The following is a 13,631-nucleotide window of genomic DNA, read 5'->3' on the forward strand; positions in this document are numbered from 1 at the left end:
GTTGAGTCGTGAGAAATGTCATTTCCTGTCTGTAGTTGGTCCTCTGAGATGTCACGTCACAGTGACACGGAGGACTGGTCCCGTTAGGGGAGGGGGGGTGGGGGCGGGCAGGGTTGGAGAGGCGCTCCCGTTAGGGGGGGGTAAACAATTAGCCAGGACGTGACGCTCGCTGCTACGCTCAAGTGGGGGTCGCCATGGTTCTCAGCCCGTCACACACACACACACACACACACACACACACACACACACACACACACACACACACACACACACACACACACACACACACACACACACACACACACACACACAGTGTGTTGCAGCCATCTGTGGACTGTACACTAACAGACAGGTCCCAGTGGGAGGGCTGGAGTCATGGGGTCAGAGCGGACTTCCTCTCTGAGCAGCTTCCTGGGGGGGGGGGGGGGGGGGGGGGGCTGTATAATGGCTGGGTGACCCCTGACCTTTCTGGATGGCGGGGCTGTTGTGGACGCTGGTGGCCTTGGACGAGGGCTTGGACGAGTCGCCGTCGGTGTCGATGGACACCACCACGTCCTTCATACCAGATGTCTTCTCCTGGGAGGACAGCAGGTCGTCTGGGGAGAGGGACACAGAGAGAGAGAGACCAGGAAGAGACAGAGAGAGAGAGAGAAGATCAAAGTGAAACATTCAACTTTGTGACGGTCAGTGGAATGTCGTTAACTAATTACACCAAACTGTCACGCTCTTGTGAAAGGCGAAAACAACTTAGAGTTAAATTGAGTGTGAAGTAAACATAGAAAAAGGTCTGGCGAGAGAGATACAGTAGAAGAGATACAGCAGAAGAGATACAGTAGAAGAGATACAGCAGAAGAGATACAGTAGAAGAGATACAGCAGAAGAGGATATTTCTAGATCTCTCAGACTAACAAAAAATATAATTTCCAACAGCTCTTCTGATTCCCGTGTGTGTGTGTGTGTGTGTACCTGTGTGTGTGTGTCTGTGTCTATTTGTGTGTGTGTACCTTGTCCTTGAATGTGGGACACATCCAGTCCTTCCTTCAATCTGAGAACAACGGCTCCATACTGGAAGTCAAAGGCGTCGCTGAAGAACACAAGAACACACAACACGGTCAGTCCTGTTAGCAGTTTACAGGAAGCAGTTGAGAGCGCTCGTGTGTGTCTGACATGCTACGTTAAACCCTACTTTTCCACTTGGACTAAACATGTTTACATCTTAGCCACACAAGCAAACAAACACTCAAGCCACAATGAACCAGGCCAAGTTCCAAAAGAAAAAAAGAGAAAAAAGTCACTTGCTCATGTCAACAAAGTAAACTATATTTGTGTCTAGTCTGGAATTAGCTGAAAACTCCTAGTAAGCCAGCTTGTGAAACTAGCAGTAGTGTTATCATCTTGTGAAACTAGCAGTAGTGTTATCATCTTGTGAAACTAGCAGTAGTGTTAGCAGCTTGTGAAACTAGCAGTAGTGTTAGCATCTTGTGAAACTAGCAGTAGTGTTAGCATCTTGTGAAGCTAGCAGTAGTGTTATCATCTTGTGAAACTAGCAGTAGTGTTAGCATCTTGTGAAACTAGCAGTAGTGTTAGCAGCTTGTGAAGCTAGTAGTAGTGTTAGCAGCTTGTGAAACTAGTAGCAGTGTTAGCAGCTTGTGAAACTAGTAGTGTTAGTAGCTTGTGAAGCTAGCAGTAGTGTTAGCATCTTGTGAAGCTAGCAGTAGTCCTCATTAGCAGCTTGTGAAACTAGTAGTAGTGTTAGTAGCTTGTGAAGCTAGCAGTAGTGTTAGCATCTTGTGAAGCTAGCAGTAGTCCTCATTAGCAGCTTGTGAAACTAGCAGTAGTGTTAGCAGCTTGTGAAACTAGCAGTGTTAGCTAGCAGCTTGTGAAACTAGTAGTGAGTTAGCATCTTGTGAAGCTAGCAGTAGTCCTCATTAGCAGCTTGTGAAGCTAGCAGTAGTCCTCATTAGCAGCTTGTGAAGCTAGCGTTCAGGGGATTAAAGGGTAAAGGCTCATTCCTCAGCGTATTAGCATTTTAATATACTGAACCATCTCTAACCTCCCAGTCTAATACAATAATCCCCACGCTGCAGTGAGATTAAGGTTGGAAGGTGGGTATCAGACGGTCAATCAAGTGAGAGTGTGTGTGTGTGTGTGTGTGTGTGTGTGTGTGTGTGTGTGCGTGCACTACTCCCAGTATACTACTGGTTATTTCCATGCGTCATGGTGCGTTAAACTCATCATATCACAATGTCTAAGTACTCTAATAAGATGACCGTTCTAATTAGGCATCTCCCTGGACGGCCTTGGTGTGAAGTGACCCTGGTTAAAGGGATTGTGGGTCCGTCTGCTCACTGGATCATGTGGATGTAGGTCTCCACGTTGTTCATGTCTCCGTCTCGCCAGTCATTCTTGAAGCCCACGACCAGAGTGTTGGGCCTGAGACGGCCCAGACCAGCAGCCTGGGAGAAGAGAGAGAGAGAGAGGGAGAGAGAGAGAGGGAGAGAGAGGGAAGGAGAGAGAGAGAGAGAGAGAGAGGGAGGGAGGGAGAGAGAAGGGAGGGAGGGAGTGAGGGAGAGAGGGAGAGAGAGGGAGAGGGAGAGAGAGAGAGAGAGAGAGAGAGAGAGAGAGAGAGGGAGGGAGGGAGAGAGAAGGGAGGGAGGGAGGGAGTGAGGGAGAGAGGGAGAGAGAGGGAGAGAGAGAGGGAGGGAGAGAGAGAGAGGGAGAGAGGGAGGGAGAGAGAGAGAGAGGGAGAGAGAAGGGAGGGAGAGAGAAGGGAGGGAGAGAGAGGGAGAGAGAGAGGGAGGGAGGGACAGAGGGAGAGTGAGGCAGAGAGGGAGGGAGAGAGAGAGAGAGAGAGAGGGAGAGAGAGTGAGAGGGAGGGAGAGAGTGAGGGAGAGAGAAGGGAGGGAGAGAGAAAGGGGGGAGAGAGAGAGAGAGAAAGAGAGAGAGTGAGGGAGAGAGAGAGAGAGAGAGGGAGAGAGGGAGGGAGAGAGAGAGGGAGAGAGAGAGAGAGAGAGGGTGAGAGAGAGAGAGAGAGAGGGAGAGAGAGAGGGAGAGAGAAAGGGGGGAGAGAGAGAGAGAGAAAGAGAGAGAGTGAGGGAGAGAGAGAGAGAGAGAGAGGGAGAGAGGGAGGGAGAGAGAGAGGGAGAGAGAGAGAGAGAGAGGGTGAGAGAGAGAAAGAGAGAGGGAGAGAGAGAGAGAACTGGTCAGAACAATCTTTCTGAATCCCAAACAGCTCTTTTCTGTTGGCTGAGTTTCACACCACATCTTCCGAGCCTGGGTTACGCAATCATCCTGGAAGCGTGACGAAGTCTTTAATCTCATTTCTCCCGTTTGATCTCTTCCTCTCTTCTCTTCCTGGTAGAATTAAAACTGACACTTCATGGACTTTAAGCAGGTATTGGTTCTGATCCTTTCTCAGAGCGCTAGAGGTCGGAGGGTAGTGCTAGAGGTCAGAGGGTAGCGCTAGAGGTCAGAGGGTAGCGCTAGAGGTCGGAGGGTAGCGGTAGAGGTCAGAGGGTAGCGGTAGAGGTCAAAGGGTAACGCTGGAGGTCGGAGGGTAGCGCTGGAGGTCAGAGGGTAGCGCTGGGGGTCAGAGGGTAGCGCTGGGGGTCAGAGGGTAGCGCTGGGGGTCAGAGGTCGGAGGGTAGCCCACCTGGAGGAGGTACTGGGTGCCCTGCCTCATGTCCTCGGCGCACACGGCCGTGTAGAAGGCCTTGGTCTCGTTCCTAAGCAACCAGCGCTGGTAGCGCGCCTGGTCGTTCGCCATCTCTTTGAAGTTCGGCCTCCTCGTGCCCTGTGGACACACACACACACAGACACACACAGACACACACAGACACACACACACACACAAAAGGCATTTAGTATCATGTAAAACCAATATAAAAATAGAGAAAGTCAAAGTTAATTAATCAATAATGTATTATTATTAGTGGATCCATTTGTGTTGGAGGCCCTGATTCAAACAGCCATGTGTAAAGCAGAGCTGGTCCTTTAGAGAGGAGCTGTAGCCTGGCCAGGAAAATACACCCATTAGGACGGGATGTTTAACACTGGCTGGGATCCAGCTCACTCACTCACTGGGTCACTCCTCCTCTAAGTGATCATGGAAAAACAGCTAGAGGAGGAGAGAAGGACAGGAGGAGGAGGAGAGACAGAGGAGAGGAGGAGAGACAGAGGAGAGAAGGAGAGGAGGAGAGACAGAGGAGAGGAGGAGAGAAGGAAAAAAGGGGAGGAGAGAAGAAGAGGAGGAGAGAAGCAGAGGAAGAGAGAAGGAGAGGAGGATAGAAGAGGAGAGGAGAGGAGGAGAGAAGGGGAGGAGGAGAGAAGAGGAGGAGAGAAGCAGAGGAAGAGAGAAGAGGAAGAGAGAAGGAGAGGAGAGAAAGGGAGGAGGAGAGAAGGAGAGGAGGAGAGAAGGGGAGGAGAGAAGGGGAGGAGAGAAGGAGAGGAGAGAAGGGGAGGAGGAGAGAAGGAGAGGAGAGAAGGAGAGGAGGAGAGAAGAGAGTGTCTCTATAGAGCCAGTGCTCAGTGGCAAGGGAGCGTCTGTAAAGAGCCGTTTGATGCTGCGGCCAAGTTGGAGCAACATTACATCACCATGGACTTAATGGAGCGGCCATTTTATTTGGGATATGCGTGAAATAAAAACTAGAAGCAAGAAATCATTAAATAGGAGAGGTGACTCATGGGAAACGTGGACTAGAAGAGAAAGAGGCTTAATGAGGACCAATCACATCACAGCCCAGCCAGTCTGAGGACCAATCACATCACAGTCCAGACATTCTGAGGACCAATCACATCACAGTCCAGACATTCTGGTTTGTTCCTGTCGTTGCTAATCATTAACGGCACTCGAGAGTTCACATGTCTCTTAAGCACTTCAATTACCGCTCGTCAACAACACACTAATTGCCTCAAAAGAGACTAATTGCCTCAATGATCGACTCGGTGATGAAGATGACTGAAGAAACATTGGGAAGTCGATGTCACTCTAAAATGTCTGGAACATCTGTGGACACCAAGAGGCAAGGCTGCCATTTACAAATCACAATGTTAAAACTTGAACCCGTATAGAAAAGACCAGCATTGTTTTGTCAACAAATCACATGGTTAAAACATGAGAAAAGCACAACTGCGCATGTGAAAAGGGGTCGGTGGCCCTGTTCAAAAAGCTTCTCTCTCAAGAACGAGGCGTCGACGTCGTCACCGCGTCCTGTTCTATTTATACTTCCGTGGTGGACGCTCACCGTGCGGACGTGACCGCAGATCATCAGGCCCACGTTCTTGGTGAAGGCGTGGACCAGGTTGAGCAGGGCTGGGCGGGCGCTGGGGTAGCCCGTCATCACCAGGCACTGGGGTCTGGGGGCAAAGGTCAAACACACAGGGTTAGTCCAGACTAGAGGGGTCTGAGGTCAAACACAGGATTAGACCAGAGCGGTTAACGATATCTGTGGTCAAACAAACAGGGTTAATCCAGACTGAGGGGTTTAGCGTTTGTGCTAGACTACACATACTAATGGTTGCACACATGTACAACTCCTTTAGTACATACTATTACAACTTTTAGTACATACTATTACAACTTTTAGAACATACTATTACAACTTTTAGAACATACTATTACAACTTTTAGAACATACTATCCATGTGTATGAACACAGCTCAAGGCTTCATGTCCCTCCAGGCCATGGTGGAGAACTAGTCTGTCTCCTCAGTGAGGAATAAAACCCTCTGGACTCAACAACGGTACCTGAAGTTCTTGATGTGGTCTTCTACCCCGCTGAGGTGGAGACTGTGGGTCAGAGCCTGGTGATAGGTCAGCGCCTGGGTGGACGAGCCCCAGTTCACATCTAGAACACACACACACACACACACGCACACACACACACACACTGATGTTAGGTCCCTGTGTGGGTGGTCATCTCCAGACATGTTGTGGGGTCACAGGCCATGTTGCATGTGGTGCGAGCGCCAGCAGGGCTGCCATGTGTGTGTGTGTGTGCATGTGTGTGTGTGTGTGTGTGTGTGTGTGTGTGTAGCTGCGTGTCAAACTGGGCCTGAGCGAGAGAGAGACAGAGAGAGAGGGCCGGAGGTCATACTGTGCATGTGAGCATGTTGTCGTGTTGTTGTTATGCCAACCCATGTGCCGGGCTGCTTGTGAGGCATGCGCGTGAAGTGTGTGTGTGTGTGTGTGTGTGTGTATAGCTGTCGCGTGTGTATTCACAGTGGGATCGCTTGTGGGTGTGTGTGTGTAGCTGTCGCGTGTGTATTCACAGTGGGATCGCTTGTGGGTGTGTGTGTGTAGCTGTCGGGTGTGTACTCGCGCAGTGTCCGGTGCTTGTGGGTGTGTGTGTGTGTAGCTGTCGCGTGTGTATTCCCAGTGTGAGCGCTTGTGGGTGTGTGTGTATGTGTGTGTAACTGTGGCGTGTGTATTCACAGTGTGAGCGCGTGTGGGCGTCTGGCTCCGTGCTAGTGTGAGTGGGTCAGGTGTGTTTATCCAGAGAGAGTGACGAGTCCTCCTGCCATCTGGGGACCCAGCTGGACAGTCCACCCCCCCGGGAGCCTCGGTCCCCAGAAGAGCCCCCGTCCCCGACCCTCCGTCCACCCCCCTGGGAGCCTCCTCCGTTCAGACCTCTACTCCGCATCCACGTTAGCTACGCATCACAGCGAAGTAGCGGCCGTCGACTCCAAGATGGCGGGCGCGGAGCCGAGTCACTCACCTGGCTTCTTGTAGCTGACGTAGATGTAGAGGCCCATGACGATGACGTTGGTAAGCAGGGCGGCCCACCAGTTGATGACGAACATGACGACACAGCAGAGCACGGCGCCCGCCAGGGACACCCACATGTTGTAATACTTAAAGCTCGGACGCCATCCTGGAACAGGGCAGGGGGAGGAGTCACACAGGGGGGAGGAGTCACGCAGGGGGGAGGAGTCACACAGGGGGGAGGAGTCACACAGGGGTTAGGACTCCTTCACTAGCCTCCTGGGATCCTAGCGCCCAGTTACGCTGACTAGGGGAGATTTAACTCCTCATTCACTTCAGAGGGAGCTGGCTGGTTGAATGGGAGTATATATTTTAACCATTTAAACAGGGGCGTTGTTTTAAGAGACAAAACTGGTCAGAAATGGCAGACTAGGACAACCCTGACCCCTTATCTGCTAGAAAACACTGCATTTATAATTCACATTTAAATCATTGTTTTAAGTAAAAATTACTGAATCATTAAATGAGACGGCTTAATATAGCAAATGATGCTGATTAAAAGAGCATGGATATGTACTTGGATTAAAACATGGGGTTAACAACCAGTTAGATCGTAAAACTGTGTTAAATCCACTACATGATAGGACATGTTTACTGAGGACTACATCAACTAGACTAGGAGCGGTTTAGTAAACAATGGGAGGAGTTGACTGTGCGTTGTTGTTACACAATGACCAAAAACCACAGGACATAAAGGGTACGATGGGGCGCCGGGGTTGGACCCCGCGCTGGTCTGGGCGGGTCAGGGGTCAACGCCCTGCCCTCGCCCACTCAGGTACCCTTTAAGTCCCTGTGATTGGATGAGCTGTGCGGAGGATGTCAGAGGAAGAGAGGGGATCTGTACCTGGTGTTCCTCTAGAGCTTTGGTTTTAAGGGAAAACACACACACCTCTTTATAGTCTGGACAACAAGATACAGAGGGTTTGAAAATGTACATTTTACTCTCGTCACAAACTGGAGGATTTCTTGCATTGACGAGGATTTCTTCCCCGATCAAAAACCTCCCTGAAATATAAGGGAAGACGACTCGTCACAGAGCGAAAGCTATGATGAGAGGGATGAGGGCCGTCTGTCTGAGAAGGGATGAGGGCTGAGGACCGTCTTTCTGAGAAGGGATGAGGGCTGAGGGCCGTCTGTCTGAGAAGGGATGAGGGTCGTCTGTCTGAGAAGGGATGAGGGCCGTCTGTCTGAGAAGGGATGAGGGCTGAGGGCCGTCTGTCTGAGAAGGGATGAGGGCCGTCTGTCTGAGAAGGGATGAGGGATGAGGGCCGTCTGTCTGAGAAGGGATGAGGGCTGAGGGCCGTCTCTCTGAGAAGGGATGAGGGCTGAGGGCCGTCTCTCTGAGAAGGGATGAGGGCTGAGGGCCGTCTGTCTGAGAAGGGACAGTGTGGGATGAGGGCCGTCTGTCTGAGAAGGGACAGTGTGGGATGAGGGCTGTCTATCTGAGAAGGGACAGTGTGGGATGAGGCCCAGTGTGGGATGAGGGCAGAGGGCTGTCTGTCTGAGGAGGGACAGTGTGGGATGAGGCCCAGTGTGGGATGAGGCCCAGTGTGCGTCTCTCTCCTGTAAAGGGATCAATCTTCCCTGAGAGCAACTCATGCCATAATGAATGACTGTTGTCATGGGCGATGCTTCCCTCGCCATGCGATCGCAGCCCCTGGCGATTAGACCGGCCAATCAAATCAGTCAGTGGGGGGAGGAAGATACAGCGTGATGTTTCCTCAACCATGCCATGCATGTTGCTTTCCAGTGTCATTGGTAGTATTGATACTAACGACATGAGGGTTTGTACCATCGATAGTCCACTCACACGAGGGCGTGTCGATATGTGCCACTTTAAATTGCCGAGTCATTCTGGCTTGAATCTATTTTCCATTAGAGCAATACAGCCCTCGTTTTCAAAAAACACAGTAACTCCACTTTAAACAATAAAAAACAGTAACTTTAACCAAAAAAACCCACAGTAACTCCTCTGAACAATAAAACATAAATTCATGAAATATTCGCACAACTCAGGCATGTCATGAAACAGTATATTTGAGCTATTTGAGGATTGTGAAGATCTGATGCAGCACTAGCATTCACCATCATTAGAGACTTACATAATTAGCAAATCCAATTCCCTAACAGTGACAGGATGCAGACTGGCCCAGCGCCCCCTGCAATGTCACGCCAGTCTGTCCTCTGGGTGGTTCGACAGGTCTGGTTCAACTAGAGCAGCCTTGCTTTTAGGGAGAGGGGGTTTATCTGGTGTGTAGTTATGTCAAGTTCTAGCACATTCTTAGCCCGAGGCTTTTTTGCCTGAAAATACTCTTCAGGTTTCTATGTGGCTCTATGGGTTGAGATGTGATCTGACACCATTGCATAACCCCTAACCCTAACCCCACTGAAGGTGTTCTAACAGACCCTAGCTCACCCTAGCTCACCCTAACCCCACTGAAGGTGTTCTAACAGACCCTAGCTCACCCTAACCCCACTGGAGGTGTTCTAACAGACCCTAGCTCTCCCTAACCCCACTGAAGGTGTTCTAACAGACCCTAGCTCACCCTAACCCCACTGAAGGTGTTCTAACAGACCCTAGCTCACCCTAACCCCACTGGAGGTGTTCTAACAGACCCTAGCTCACCCTAACCCCACTGAAGGTGTTCTAACAGACCCTAGCTCACCCTAACCCCACTGAAGGTGTTCTAACAGACCCTAGCTCACCCTAACCCCACTGAAGGTGTTCTAACAGACCCTAGCTCACCCTAACCCCACTGAAGGTGTTCTAACAGACCCTAGCTCACCCTAACCCCACTGAAGGGGTTCTAACAGACCCTAGCTCACCCTAACCCCACTGAAGGTGTTCTAACAGACCCTAGCTCACCCTAACCCCACTGAAGGTGTTCTAACAGACCCTAGCTCACCCTAACCCCACTGAAGGCGTTCTAAAAGGACCTAGCTAAGGACTCTGGAAGTCTCATCGTCTTCTATCATACTTGCCATTTCAGATGATATAACTTGTCAAACCCTTCTGGACTGATGATTTAACTCTCATGTCCTGTACTTCTGTGTGTGTGTGTGCATGTCCTTAGCTGCCTGCCTTGGGGGGCTAGGAGCTGTCGAGCCAGGAGCTCTCTTACCGGGAGAGTTGGCCAGAGACGCGTGGAACACAGAGAAGTTGATCAGGGCGTAGGACGCCAGGAAGAAGTTGGAGATGATGGGAGCGATGATGTTCAGCTGAGCTGTGGGAAACCATGAGAGTGAGTTAGGGTTAGGGGAGAGCTTATTAGAGACTGGTTTAGATACATACAAACATCCATCATCCACATACAAACATCCATCATCCACATACAAACATCCATCATCCACATACAAACATCCATCATCCAAACACAAACATCCATCATCCAAACACAATCAACAGAGCTCTCTCTGACCACGACTGTGATGAACAGGGGCTTCACTTCCTCTACTCAAATGTACTTTGTTTTGGATAAAACTGTCTGCTAAATGATTAAAAAGCAAATGTAAGCAATCAGCAGCAGTTGAGACTTGAATAGCTAGTGTCTGTGGATAATATGGTGCGTTCGTTTATAACTGGGAGGTGGCAAATTGCGACTTGCTACTAGGAATGATTAAATAAAACGCCGCATGAACTCACACTTCCTCGTCGCAAATTCGGATGTTTCTCAGCCCCCAGTTGCCGGCTGACGTCAATATCATATCATATCATCATCATATCATTCGCTATAGCTCGAATGCACACAGGTCGGAGGTAGGTATTTTGCCACTTGCGACTTGCCACGTCCGACCACAAGCGAACGCACCATTATTTCTCACTGAGCTGTGGTAAAGGCAGACTGTCCCTGAGAGCTGTGGTAAAGGCAGTCTGTCCCTGAGAGCTGTGGTAAAGGCAGTCTGTCCCTGGTTCTGTAGGGTGATGTCATGTCCGAGCCTCACCGATGAGGATGAAGGCGAGGGCGATGCAGAAGGTGAGGATGTAGCCTCGCAGCGGCTCGTTGTTCTTGCCGTAGCCCTTGGCGAACATCCCCAGGCCGGGGTAGATGTTGTCCTTGCATAGAGCCTGGAGGGAAAAGGAAGCTGGGCTTATACAACGGGTACAGTGGTACAGTACAATTGTGAATGTCCCTTGCATTCACTGCCATGCGTTTCTCAGTAGAATGCAAGTCAGAGCAATGAAAGGCTGTGTTGTAGGAGGCACTTATACAAATAAAGCTTTGATTGATTGATTGACTCACCTGGAACACTTTGGGGGCGCTGACCAGGGAGGCCAGAGCCGAGGAGAGCGTGGCAGAGAAGATCCCAGCGGTGATGATGGGGCTGAAGCCAGATACGATGCTCATGACCTGAGGAAGTAAACAACCCGTCTTCAGCCCTCAAGACACACCCGCTTCACATATCCCCGCCGCACTCCAAAAGCATCGCCACACCCCATCGGGGGTCCACACTCCCAACGTACCTGGAAGTCGTTATGCAGTCCGTATTTGCAGCTGGACTCGCCGCTGTCGACCTTGCATGCGGAGAAGTCGAAGCCGAACTTGCAGGCGGCGTCGGTGCAGTTGCTGGTGAACTGGGCGCTGAGCGTGTCGTTGATGCTTCCTGTGGCGTCTCGGACGATGCAGGCGCCTGGTGAAAGACGACAACAGCTGTTCAATTCTGTATCTTAGAAAAAAAGTTACCTGTACACAGGGCTGAAAATTAACACCTTCCACCGGCCAAATGCAGGTAAAGTTTCCAATTGGCGACTAGATCTCGGAAGGCTATCTGAAGAAAATATATACTTGGCCAGTAGATTTTTTCATCTACAGTCCCCTTGGCAGGTGACACACTGTGAGCCAAAAAGTTAATTTTCACCCCTGCCTGTACAAATACAATATACAAATACAACATTTTCACCACACACCTGTAGAGACGGCGACCCCCAGGTAGACGATCCCTGTGACCAGGATGGCCAGGAGCGTTCCTCTGGGAATGGCGAGCTGGGGATCCTGGAAAACCAATGAAATACAATCAAATGTATGCCAAGCACATCCGCCACGCTGGTGCAGGACAACATGACATCTGGTAAGGTAGGGTTGAGGTCCGCACACAGCTAGTCCAGAGGACTATTTATTAGGTCAAAGGTGACAACGTTTCGACCCTTGTGGGTCTTCGTCAGGTCGTGGGGAGGATCCTGGAAAACCGGCCACATGTCAAAAAAGTCTTGCATGACCACCGCTTAGAAGAACATCCAGATTATGAGCGTTGATATATACTGAATGAGTTGAGGACTATCTTACGGCCAGATCTCCGGAGATGTTGGCGCCGGCCAGAATACCGGTGGCTGCTGGGAAAAAGATGGAGAAGACGGAGAAGAACGTCTCCTCCCGGAAGTCTGGACCCATGTTCTCCATCATGATCGCCCCTGGAAACCACACATCACAGAACAAGACACAAGGAACGAGAGAACGTGAGCGGTGGATTTTACCATAGAACCACTCATAACAGACCATAGAACCACTCATAACAGACCATAGAACAATAGAACCACTCACAACAGACCATTTCACCACAGAACTAACAGACCGTTAATTGTCTGCCAGATATTTAATTCCATTTCGGTTGGTTACACAAACTGAGAACAAAGTCGTACCATCGTAGCCGAAGAATCCAAAAGACTCTTTGGACTTGACCGCGATGAAGGTACCGATGAAGTAGTTGAAGATGGCTGTGATCAGAACGACCAGCAGGAAGATCTGGGCCTTCAGGGGAAAAATAAACATTTCATTTCAGCACACCTCCAAACCCTAGTTCCTAGCCCCAACCTCCAAACCCTAGTTCCTAGCCCCAACCTCCAAACCCTAGTTCCTAGCCCCAACCTCCAAACCCTCGTTCTTAGCCCTAACCTCCAGACCCTAGTTCCTAGCCCCAACCTCCAAACCCTAGTTCCTAGCCCCCAACCTCCAAACCCTAGTTCCTAGCCCTAACCTCCAAACCCTAGTTCCTAGCCCCAACCTCCAGACCCTAGTTCCTAGCCCCAACCTCCAAACCCTCGTTCCTAGCCCCAACCTCCAGACCCTAGTTCCTAGCCCCAACCTCCAAACCCTCGTTCCTAGCCCCAACCTCCAAACCCTCGTTCCTAGCCCCAACCTCCAAACCCTCGTTCCTAGCCCCAACCTCCAAACCCTCGTTCCTAGCCCCAACCTCCAAACCCTAGTTCCTAGCCCCAACCTCCAAACCCTAGTTCCTAGCCCCAACCTCCAAACCCTCATTCCTAGCCCCAACCTCCAAACCCTCGTTCTTAGCCCTAACCTCCAGACCCTAGTTCCTAGCCCCAACCTCCAGACCCTAGTTCCTAGCCCCAACCTCCAAACCCTCATTCCTAGCCCCAACCTCCAAACCCTCGTTCCTAGCCCCAACCTCCAAACCCTAGTTCCTAGCCCCAACCTCCAAACGCTAGTTCCTAGCCCCAACCTCCAAACCCTAGTTCCTAACCCCAACCTCCAAACCCTAGTTCCTAGCCCTAACCTCCAAATCCTAGTTCCTAGCCCTAACCTCCAAACCCTAGTTCCTAGCCCCAACCTCCAAACCCTAGTTCCTAGCCCTAACCTCCAAACCCTAGCTCCTAGCCCTAACCTCCAAACCCTAGTTCCTAGCCCCAACCTCCAAACCCTCATTCCTAGCCCTGACCTCCCAACCCTAGTTCCTAGCCCCAACCTCCAAACCTCGTTCCTAGCCCTAGCCCTAACCTCCCAACCCTCATTCCTAGCCCTAACCTCCAGCCCATAGCCACAAACTACAGCTCCAGTGGGACCAGGTCAGATCAATGGATCATTCAGTTCATCTGAATCTACTCATCTGAGATCCATTTCAACCTGACGTCATA

At 50.6% G+C, this 13,631-nt stretch overlaps 1 protein-coding gene across 4 annotated transcripts in view; it reads right to left on the reverse strand.

The window, feature by feature from the left end:
• The window catches only part of slc12a2 (solute carrier family 12 member 2), a gene marked incomplete at both ends in the record, with an annotated part of 44,354 nt that overhangs the window by 7,246 nt on the left and 23,477 nt on the right, over nucleotides 1-13,631 (reverse strand). For all 4 annotated transcript variants that reach the window (XM_084460045.1, XM_084460043.1, XM_084460044.1 and 1 more), the window contains 14 exons: nucleotides 465-596; nucleotides 1,005-1,084; nucleotides 2,350-2,456; nucleotides 3,653-3,793; nucleotides 5,244-5,355; nucleotides 5,747-5,846; nucleotides 6,717-6,872; nucleotides 9,886-9,987; nucleotides 10,706-10,829; nucleotides 11,005-11,112; nucleotides 11,226-11,392; nucleotides 11,670-11,754; nucleotides 12,046-12,170; nucleotides 12,399-12,507. In XM_084460045.1, coding sequence (XP_084316171.1) covers nucleotides 465-596; nucleotides 1,005-1,084; nucleotides 2,350-2,456; nucleotides 3,653-3,793; nucleotides 5,244-5,355; nucleotides 5,747-5,846; nucleotides 6,717-6,872; nucleotides 9,886-9,987; nucleotides 10,706-10,829; nucleotides 11,005-11,112; nucleotides 11,226-11,392; nucleotides 11,670-11,754; nucleotides 12,046-12,170; nucleotides 12,399-12,507 — 1,648 coding nt within the window. The remainder of the gene's footprint in view (nucleotides 1-464; nucleotides 597-1,004; nucleotides 1,085-2,349; nucleotides 2,457-3,652; nucleotides 3,794-5,243; nucleotides 5,356-5,746; nucleotides 5,847-6,716; nucleotides 6,873-9,885; nucleotides 9,988-10,705; nucleotides 10,830-11,004; nucleotides 11,113-11,225; nucleotides 11,393-11,669; nucleotides 11,755-12,045; nucleotides 12,171-12,398; nucleotides 12,508-13,631) is intronic.

This window comes from Borostomias antarcticus, assembly GCF_949987555.1.
Source record: "Borostomias antarcticus genome assembly, chromosome: 30".
In the NCBI taxonomy this organism is placed as follows: Eukaryota; Metazoa; Chordata; class Actinopteri; order Stomiiformes; family Stomiidae; genus Borostomias; species Borostomias antarcticus.